Source organism: Anneissia japonica, unplaced genomic scaffold (genome assembly GCF_011630105.1).
Source record: "Anneissia japonica isolate Jap-2015-1 unplaced genomic scaffold, ASM1163010v1 scaffold288164_len509026_cov199, whole genome shotgun sequence".
Taxonomy (NCBI): Eukaryota; Metazoa; Echinodermata; class Crinoidea; order Comatulida; family Comatulidae; genus Anneissia; species Anneissia japonica.
Window position 1 is genome coordinate 86584 of NW_022752067.1, and position 10990 is coordinate 97573.

General features: G+C 35.1%; 2 protein-coding genes across 3 annotated transcripts in view; both read left to right on the forward strand.

The window, feature by feature from the left end:
- The window catches only part of LOC117122090, a 12132-nt gene extending 4371 nt beyond the window's left edge, over positions 1-7761 (forward strand). Inside the window, exons 3-5 of the mRNA XM_033267562.1 lie at positions 1579-1866; positions 2311-2385; positions 3144-7761. Of these exons, the coding sequence (XP_033123453.1) occupies positions 1579-1866; positions 2311-2385; positions 3144-3700 (920 nt within the window). The 3' untranslated portion in view covers positions 3701-7761. The remainder of the gene's footprint in view (positions 1-1578; positions 1867-2310; positions 2386-3143) is intronic.
- A 1120-nt stretch (positions 7762-8881) lies between these two features.
- Positions 8882-10990, forward strand: part of LOC117122086 — a 14438-nt gene continuing 12329 nt past the window's right edge. For both annotated transcript variants that reach the window (XM_033267557.1, XM_033267558.1), the window contains exon 1: positions 8882-9391. In XM_033267557.1, coding sequence (XP_033123448.1) covers positions 9314-9391 — 78 coding nt within the window. In that variant the 5' untranslated portion in view covers positions 8882-9313. The remainder of the gene's footprint in view (positions 9392-10990) is intronic.

Here is a 10990-nt window from a genome sequence, read left to right on the forward strand (position 1 = left end):
GAATATTCCGGTGAAGAAATCAGAGTTTACTCAAGAACCAAAGGGAAGGGAACTTCGTAATCGTAGTTAGCAGCTTGTGGTCTTACCATGGCCTTTGCCTAAACTAACTTTCTTGATGTCATAGTTAAGACCGCACACTTGTAGTGCGTGATGTAATAAGTTATTTTTAGCAGCGAATCTCTGCGGAGCATGTGAGGCTTCACGCTGTGAACTAAGATCTGATCAGCCACTGGGTTTGTCTCTTTAGGGACGTTATTGTCTATTTTTAGCTGCAGCTCTGAAACAAGTGAATCTTCAGGCTGTAAATTAAAGATCCAATCAGATCATGGGGCGGGTCGTCCAAATTCAGAGCCAAATTTCTTTATTTTTTGTGAGCATTTGTTAAATTTACCCATCTAGGCCTAGTTCCAGCTAGGCCTACTCACTCAAATTATACCCTGGGACTCTGCCTGGGGAAATTCTTGAAGTTGTGCATAAAGTCGGGGATGGGATTATATATATTATGATAATAATAATAAAAATAATAATAATAATAGCTTGAAGTTGATAATAAAATGGAGAAAAATATCTGGGGGATTCAGAGGTGATTAAAGAGTTTGAAGCTTATTTATAGACTAGAGAATGTGAATGGCAAATACACATACATCCATAAATCACAGATTCTGACAGTCATACAAATGACTAATCAGTCCTTGCATTATATTATTTGGGTCTTGGAGATCCCTCAAAATGAATAAAATGAATGTATCTCATTGATATGTTTTACTGTTCTGTCATATATAAAAGATTAGTAATTATTAAAATATAAAGATGTTAATGGAAGAACAATAAATTTGGTACAATAACTCTCCAAAAATATAGAAGCGGTTGCCACATTGGATGTGGCTTGGACTCCCAACCTTGAAGTCAGGGGTTTGCCACAATGTCGCTTGTGTCCTTGGGCAATGCAATTATCTATGGTTGTCTCTCTCCACCCAGGAGTACAAGTGTGTTCCTGGTAGGTTCAAACACAACCATGCGCTGATTACACCCGCAACATTATGGAATTCTCCCATGGGGCCTGAGTGTGTGTTCCATATGTGCTTGGTCCAGTGACCGGGGGTAATAATGCTAATTGCACGGAAGTCTCTACAATATGCGCTATATAAAGGCCAACTCAGACAGCGTCGTACGACGCAGCCCGACGCGATTTATTGTCGGGTCTGTGTGAGTTAAACGCAGACGCGATGGTGTGCGTCGGGGGCAGTCGCGTTGTAGAATATTAAACATGTATAATATTTCTCACGACGGCTTCAGACTGTCCCCGACGATAAATCAGGTCGGGCTGCGTCGGCCGACGCTGTCTGAGTTGGCCTTTAGTCAACAATTATTATTATTGTTGAAAAGCAGGGGAACACATTTCACGCCATCTAAGGAGCAAAGTTTTTTCGCAGAGGACTGCCGTATTCCTTTTCTGGTTTTCATTACATTTTCTGATTTCATCACAGAAATTTCAATTAATTCTACATTTAGTTTCAAAGTTAAATAAATATAGGATTAATAATTTTTCATAATTTGGTATACATTTGTTTGATATAGTGGATGCAACAAGAGTCACAATTGAAATTATCAATAAAATCGCAATGCTCATAGGCAACAAAGTGGCATCAGTTGGTATACTACTAGGCTTGCGTCAGGGTGAAATAGAAACCATTGAACATGACCACAAGTATGATTTACAGAGACAAAACTATGAAGTATTACATCTGTGGGTTCAACGGCAAGGTATACTCGCTACTAAGAAAAGATTAGCCCTAGTTCTAGTGGAGATTGGAAGGGCAGAAGAGACATTTCAATATTTATGGCCGGAACGAGAACTTGAACCTGGTAAGTAAGACTTTTTTAATGTATTTAAATTTCCCAAACAATTACATCATTAATAGCCACTTCTTTCATAATATCAACCAACTGTCCACAGTCAAGATTTTTGAAAGAAAATGACATTACTGATGGCTTCATTACCAGTGGTACCACAGGGCTCCAAGGGCCACATTCTAGACTAGCACACAATGGTAACAAAAAGAGTAACGTTTTTTCATAAAATACAAAATGACAAGAATCTCCACTCAGAAAAAAGGTAGAAAAATTGATTGTTCTATTCAACTTGGCCCTGCCTCGTTGAATGGAAAGTCAATCTTTCAACTCGTGAAAATATTCTTCCCATTGCGCTCATAAACATTCTTTATTGGTATAATACTATATTTTATAATGTAAAATTTACAGATTAATGGTACAATATTGTCATTAATGATTTTTTTTCTTTGTATTCAGTGACACCGACAACGCCAACAGATTATTTTTGGAAACGAAGAAAAAGTGACTCATCAAATTTCAATTTTGATACAAGTTAGTAGATCTTTAGAAATCAACCATTGCCACATATGGGGCTTTGCCATCCCAAATCCAGCATCAGGAACCAACAAATTAAAATTGACTTATTGGTCTTATTCTACACATTATAACCTTTAAAATATAAATGCTAAACCTCATAGCAAAATTACAGTTACATTATTGTCAGGGTTTATTAAACATTTTTACAATATTCAGTGTTGGTTTGGGTAATAATTTTTTTTTTTCCATTTGGTTTATTTGTCTGCCCCCTCGCCCATAAACACTAATCATGATTCTCTAAATGTTGTTAATTCCCTCATTTGCATATCCTAGCATTTTTGGTAAATACTGTAACATATATTTTTGATGTTCATTTTGGTTATATTAGTGTATTTATTGGAGATTTCTGTTTCTAATTGATGGCAGATTTATATTAAATTGTTTACATCATTCCGTTTGCCTAAAATTACTAACATTTTCAGCCAATAATGCATTTTATATCAAATCAAAGGTTTATTTGGCTGGTTGTTTCTGATTGTGAAAAAATAGAATGCACCAAACATTATCTGTACACTAAAGCTCAGCATTGGTTTTATGGGAAAAATACACCAAAACTCCTCTATATAAGGAAATGCTCGGCCCTGTGCTCTGCCTGCCTTGTGTATAAATTTCGGATACACAAAATTATGAAATTTTAAGTCTGAATGGAATATACTTTTATGAAAATCTTTATCAATAATTAATGTTTTTTTTTGTTTTTTTTACTATCATAGCTGTTCTCCGTAAGAAGGATTGGACTAAAGATAGTACATGGCGTATTATTACCCAAAATTTAAGAGAGAGCGACTCTGGAAAATTTGATGAACTTATTGGAGCTTGCCACGTGCTAAGAAGTAAACTTCCAAAATTTGGGGTTCTGGAAAAATGTCAAAGCGCCAGTGGTAATTCAGACCTTGAGATTGACCATTATGCTAACTCCCTAACCGATTCCGATCGTCAAGGTCTTACAGCGATTAAGGTTAGCGCAGATGATAATTGTTTATTTTCTGCAGCATCCATTGTAGCATTTGGCTCTGCCAATCGTTGCTGCGAACTACGGCTATGCACAGTAATTGAGCTCTGCTGTGAAAAAGATTATTACCTTAAGCAAGAGGCACTTATTAAGTGTATGAAGGCAGAGTATGAACTTACCAAGACAGAAGATGATGACATTTTAAGTGATGATGCAATCCCAGCAGTCTTTGAAGGCTGTGTCAGGGATACATTGAAAGAACTATTCAGTTTGCATGGTAATCCAATTCAAATGTTTGGCTTAGCATCTGTGCTATGATGCAATATTCAGTCCATCTATCCTACCATGGGTGATACCGAACAAAGCCCATTACATGTACTTATCCCACCGCGTAACAAAGACATTAAGAACCCAATAACATCTTACCTAATGTGGTCTACTCACACAGAACTTGGTGAGGATGAAGTTTTTCATCCGAACCACTTTGTACCACTTTTAGAAAAATAAGCCAATTTGATGAAGTGCTGACCAAGACCTTTTAGCAAATTTAAACATTGTCACCTGGTTAATGTTATTAGAGCCTTAAACTAGTACTTCAAAAGTTGTTGGCTCAATTCACAGATTTGCCTTTAGGTATTTATGCAGTTTATGTGATTACTGATTATCATGGTATTACATTGCAGGTAAATGTTAAATTGTGTTGGTTCTGGAGTAATTTAGAGATTTTATTTTAGTGTTCTTGTTAAGAAAAGATAGATTCAGTTATATAAATTTTATTTAGCAGCACACATAAACTGTGTTATGCCCTGTAATAAGTTTTTTAACTGAAACATTACTGACCATTATCATTAACATTACTATTTACTAAACATTTCCATTATAATCCATTTCCATTATTCAAGCAGTATCTCATAGTTGTAACTATGTAACAAGTTTGTCGATGGGGTGTGGGGGTGACTACAAAACTGTTTAAACATCCATTCCATAATTAAAACTTATATACTTCATATAAAAAATCATAGGAACAATATAAAGATATGGTAAATTGAGTACAGTACTTTTTTCTGATATCTTAAATAACTTGGCTAAGTGTTTCTTACAATCATACATTTTATGTACACATAGATTCTTTTCTAAGTAATTTATGTTTTAGGTGCAAAGGCTGGAAGTGAAGGCTGGAAATTCTCCCTTTTGTTTTTTTTTTTTCCTGCCAAAAGAAACTCCAAAACTCATTTGTGTGTAAGAGGGTTTGTAGATGGATGACTTTTCACACAGTCTAATAATTTTTACATATTAATAATAGTTTTAAAATTGTTGTACAGAAACTGCAGATCTTTAAATGAATTTAATTTATTATTTTTAAGGTGCCCATTTAAACAGTCCATTAACATTTATGTTTCAAATTAAATTCAGCGGTGCAAAGATTCAAGAAATATTTGTTATTCGGTAGCTAATCAAATGTCCAATACTGGGGGTTTAAGCACTTTAAAATGTCTACCTTTAATAAGAATATATTATAGTAACATGGTTATACTGACAGTACCTAAAGACAGCCAAGTTAATATTAACATTTTAGGCTGAGAATAATTGATATTGTATTATATTTTTACTGTACTGTGGTTATACTTACAGTTAATATTGAAATTTGAGACTGAGAATTATCATTGTTACTGTATTCTAATTTTGACTGGAAATTTGAGGCTGACTATAATAAATGTATTCTATTTTTTTACTGATATAGATTTTATAATTTCATAGTCTTCCAATCTAAGTAATGTTTTATTTTTATCTTGTAAATGTATAAGGATCAGTTTCCTGTATAAAATGCCTGTCAAAAATGAATCAATAATTTTAGGTGCATTTAAGGGGCTTTGCAAGATAGGTAGTTTACTCATTAAAAATTTGATTACTGGTTATTCTAAGTGTTATTGTTATTATTTTTATTACTATTATTAGTACTGGTAATATTATTATACCTGCTGTTTATTTAAGCTGTATATTTACAAAATGTTATGTATACATTGTTACCTTATATGAGATTTGTTGCAATGACATTTAATTCAATATGTTCTGTGCATTTTTATATATCTGAGCATAGTAATTCTTTCAGCGCATATCAGATATATAACTATTTTTAGTCATTGTTTACAGATGTATACAGTGCATCATGACAATGTGAACTTTTAAGTAAAAATGTGAAACTTATCCATACGAAAAAAAAAATTATATTTTTAGAATAGAATTAGAAGTGAAAATGTGAGACTTATTCATACGAAAAAAAAATTATATTTTTAGAATAGAATTAGAACAAGTGTTCTTAAAATAGATGTTGACATAATATAATTAAAGTGTGTAGGAGCCTAGAATGTGGAAATTTTTTTTAAAACTAAAGCATTGGCTTATGGTCGTCTCTCTGTGCTAACGCTTGACGATGCAACGCTGTCTACTGATTGTTGGTGGCAGTGTGCTCCCGGTGTAAAGTAATCGAGGCAGAGAATTTGTGTGGTTACTTGGCAAAAAGGCATTTCATTAATTTGATATGTACAGTATTGTTATTAAATTATTGGTATTTATTTACCTATTTATTGCTTGTAAAATTTAAATGCTAAAAATTCTTCATAATTGCATCATGATGAAATTTGAAATTGATAAAATATACTATGAAATTTATGAGCCCCCCCTCATGTATTTGACCCTTAAAAAAGATTGGGTCTACTGTTCGTTCATTCATGTTAATCCATTATCACAGGAGCTACACAGGTGTTGATGTATTCAATTCAATTCAATATTCAATTTATTCAACAAATACCCCCAGGCAGGGGAAGGTAAAAAAATATACAGAAATTTAAAATGCTCTTGTTAAATTAATGATTGTATGAATAGCGTTATTGTATAGGCAATTTTTTAAACTGTCACAGATTCCATGGTTTAGCAAATAATCATGAATACTGGATTCTAGTTGCTGTTATCAGTTGATTTGTCTCAGCAGGGTCACCACTCGCATCTTAACATCATGACCCCGGGTCTACTGTGTTTATGAAGCTTGAAAAGGAGGAGACTGTAACATCTTCCACTGTAACATCTTCCACTGTAGGTTAATTGTAATAACATGCCCATCCCAGCTTAGACTTGATTCACTAAAGCATTTGTTGCCATTTTATTATCCCATAATAGTAATACATTTTTGTATTTGTGTAGTGCCTATTTATGAAAAATGTTTACCACTGGTGCTTTAATAACATTGCCAATATAAGGTTCATTTGTATTACTATAAATTACTCTATATAAATGGTCCAAATTAATGTCAGTCAATTTTTGAATTAATTATGTGCTTAAAAAATCTGCCAGCTAGCTGTTATGGTCTTTCTTTTTGTAAAAATTAATCTGGGAGCAATGTGGAAAATTAATAACTTTAATTTTAGCAAGCCTTTCTTATTGTGAATACTTAACATATCTATTTTAATATGATTATCAAATTGTTGCGTGTAAGTACTGTTTTTCCACTTTTATGTATAATTTGTATTCATTGTTGAAGATTTTAAAACAAATATTACTAAGTTTGTTATGATTTACAATTACACACAATGTGATTGTGTATGGTTTCAAATCCTATGCTGTCCTTGTTGCTTGTATCATTGGTAAGGTTCTTTTTTATGTTGTCTTTCTCCAGTGGCATAACACCTATGACCTTTCATTAGCTAGAGCAAGGGGCCTAAACCTTATATTGCCAAAGACATGGGGCCAAGATATATTAATTGACATTACCTTCTGCAAGATCATGGGCCACAAATCAACTAGCGGGTTTCTTTAGAACAGCATAATACATCATTAAATCTTTAAAAGCGTCTTTTTGTTACACCACTGTCTTTCTCAACTGAGTATAAAACGGTAATATTTTAATGACAATGCACTGATTACCAGGGGTAGCGCCAGGATTTGCACGATGTGGGGGCCGACTCCCCGAGGTGAGCGCTATCTCCCAGAAGTAATTCCGGTGGCCCTGGAAACTACGACAATTTTGGAGTTTTAGAGTCTACTAATATTTTAAAAAATACATATAATGTTTTGTTCTCCCTGACGAGGGACCAACTCTCCTCGACGGGGACTCAGCTCTTCCCGACAGGCTACCAGCCCTCCCCGATGGGAACCCCCAACTGGCGCCACCCCTGTTTCCATAGGCAGATGAGTGATGAGAGGCTGATATTTTAATACTGTATTATTGAATAATGACAGTATTCTTATTTTTACTATGCAATCTGTGAAGAATATATAAATACATTTCATTATGTATATATTCTTTTTTGTTTAAACAAGAAATTGTTTTAAATACTCATTTGTATGTTTGTATTCTTTGCTTGATTAAACACAGAGTGTTTTAATTTTGTCTGGTCTTGGTATTTTATTCTTGAATTTGTAATATAAAACAGTAATTTATTATACAAATACTACAGGACTAGGCAAGGCAATGGTAAACGTTTGTGTATTTTCACCTTCAAAATGGCTCTACACTTTGCAAGAGAATAATTGTGCCAGGATGGAATAACATCACAGCGGTAGTGTGCATATACACTAATGCTCGTCAGCCAACATTATTCCATAAAAATGCGACAAGGTGCAGGAGTGCATCCGGAGAGGGGTCAAGGGGGTCCGACCCCCCTCCCCTTCAAATTAATCAAAATTTAAAAAAATATCCTACTTGTACAGTAGTAGTAAATAATCAGTAATGTGAAAAAAATATATAAAATGTAGGCGTTTATTTGGGAATGTAGGCCTATGCATCCATTTTACACCCAAAAAATTAAATGCCTCCTCTAATACCAGTAAACGCCTCCTCAAAACCCATCTGAACAATAAACGCCCTGGGGCGTTTATTCGAATAAATACGGTATATAGGGCCTATATGTATCTGGCACAATCTATTTCTAAAACTTGAATACAAGGACCAACATGCACCAAATATCCCACCAGTAATATACCTTCCAGGTATATAACTGGTGGGATATACTGCTGGTATATATATATATATATATTAGAATTAGAATAAACAGCCTAAACAAGTAAACAGGAAGGCCAAAAATAAACTTTAGAGGCAAGTCTCAATAAATAAGCCAAAAGATTTATCCAGAATAAATTGAAATGCCATTGGTTTAATTTAGTGTACTGGGAGAACGTTCCTAATATTGAGTCCAAATGGTGTGGTTGTTTTAAGTAAAAGTTCCCAGTGATTCTCTTTATCTTTGCCCTGCCCAACGGAGGGGCTAAAGGCCCCGATTGGGGGGGGGGGGCTAGTGGAGCGAATCGAGTTTCACTTGGCTAGGGGGCCAGGGGGGGCCCGCCCAGGGCCCCGAGGGGGGTCCAGGGGCTTCGCCCCCTGGAAGCCACGTACGGACATTTGATGAATTATGGCGAATTTTTATTACTTATTTGATAGGCATCGAGCTATATCCCCTGCACCCCCTCTGGCGCCACCACTGGTTCTAAAGTAAATAAATAAATATGGCGGGGGATATGGCTTGGCTGCGTTGAATAAAAGTCACTTTTTGATAGAAGGAAATTTGATTTTAGTAGTACCCGATGAGACGGTCATATGAACATAATCTATAAAGTATTGTCATTGTCACTTTTACGGAGCTTTGCGCGTTTTAAGGAGCCTGGCACCTTTGGTACAATACTGCATATTGTACTTCGTCCTGCCTCGCATGAATTGGGCTTGGAGGAGGAGGAGTAAAGCTAATCAATCAAATGATACGTTAACGCCCCCTTAGCTTCGATTCAAGTCAATCCAATGTTTCCAGACGGCTCGAACGGAGTCATGCACAAGTCCGGTCAAAAAATCGCTGCTGCTACCAGGAATCGCACCTTGTTCTAAATTTCACTTCATTCATAACCAATAACACACAGAAGGTGAGGTTGAGCGTACGGTATTTTAGAATGGAACTTTTACTAACTTTAATTATATTTCAAGTTGCTCAGATGGTGGTGAACCCTGTTACGGTGGTCAGACTTCAGGTAGGCCTAGGCCGGTATTTCATTTGTCGTTTCAACTATATTTAGAAGTTAGTTCTAACAGGGAGTTGCTATAGTGACTAATAAAATGGCTTATGGCCCAAATAATGCCAAACTGGGTTATTTTTTTTAGTCGAGAAATGTGAGCGTTTCGGACTACACAGCCTAAAAGGTTTTGGAAAATTTTCGGGTCCTACTCTAGTACTAATACCACACGGAACCACACTGCACCACACAGATTCAAAAGGGAGGAAAATATTTACTTACCACTGGAGCAGATGCAGGATTTGGCGGTAGGGGGTGTGTGCAAAAGTTTAAGGAAACCTAGTGAGATGGCTGGAAATGACACTTTTAAATTCATTATCGTACATCTCCAGGCCCTGTCAAAAGTAACAGCGATTTTGGGTAACCACAGAGACCTAATTTGTAACGTACCATAGAAAATAAAACCTAAAAACATTCTCTTTAATGTATTTATTTACCTACTTCAAAGCCTTGAGTCCACAACCACCTCAGCCCCACCATGGTTCTTCCGAGGTAAGAAAATTTGAGGAAATAATGCCTTTAGATGGCCGGAAAGGACACTTTTATACAATAAAATTCACCAGTATCACACCATCATTATTTAGTCTAGATGAAGCGCCAGCAAATTTCTCACGATCGTGAATCAGACATCTAATTAATACAGGGTGATATGCCATAGAAAATAAAACTAAAGAAACATTTTCTTTGATGTATTTAATATACTCTACCTACCTCAAAACCACGTGGTCATGGCATTCACCTCAGCCCCTGAGGTGAATGTGGCAACACGGCTTTGGTGAGAAAATTTTAAGAAATAGTACCTCAAAATGGCCCGGAAATGACACTTTTAAATAGTAAAATTCCTTTATAATATATTCATCATTTATAATATGTCAAAATGAAGCGCCAACGAATTCTCATGATCTGTTATCAGGCTATTTTTGGCAACCATAGAGATCTAATTAGTATGTGTGATGTACGTTACCATAGAAAAAAAACTTAAAAACATTGTCTTTGATGATTTACTTTACTTACTTCAAAACTGTGAGGTCACACGTCTCTCATCTCCACCACAGTTGGGGCTGAGTGTGGTAAAATTTTGGAAATTCTATTTTCGCTAAACGTTTAACCTTGCAGTTCAGAACAACCTGGTTTGGACACAACACTGACAACAGAAAATCTCACAGTAGCCTAATAATAATAATATTATAAGAATTTACGAAGCATCAATTTAACGACCAAGGTGCATTATCAAAGGGTCTGCCCTTACAAAAATGTCCTATTGGATCCTATAAGAGAAAATCTTATAGGAATCTTATAGATTTTTCGTCACATCTATAGGATCCTATAGGATTATTTCAATAGATATCCTTTAGGAATCCTATAGGAATCGTATAGGAGTCGTATAAGTATTCTATAGGAATTTTAATATGTTTTCCTATAAGATTCTTAAAGAAATCTTATAGGAAAACTGCAAGATTTTTATATGAAACAAATAGGAATCTTATAGTTATCCTATAGAAATCCTATAGAATGCCTAAAGGAATCTTATAGATTTTCTAAAGGAACCTTATAGGA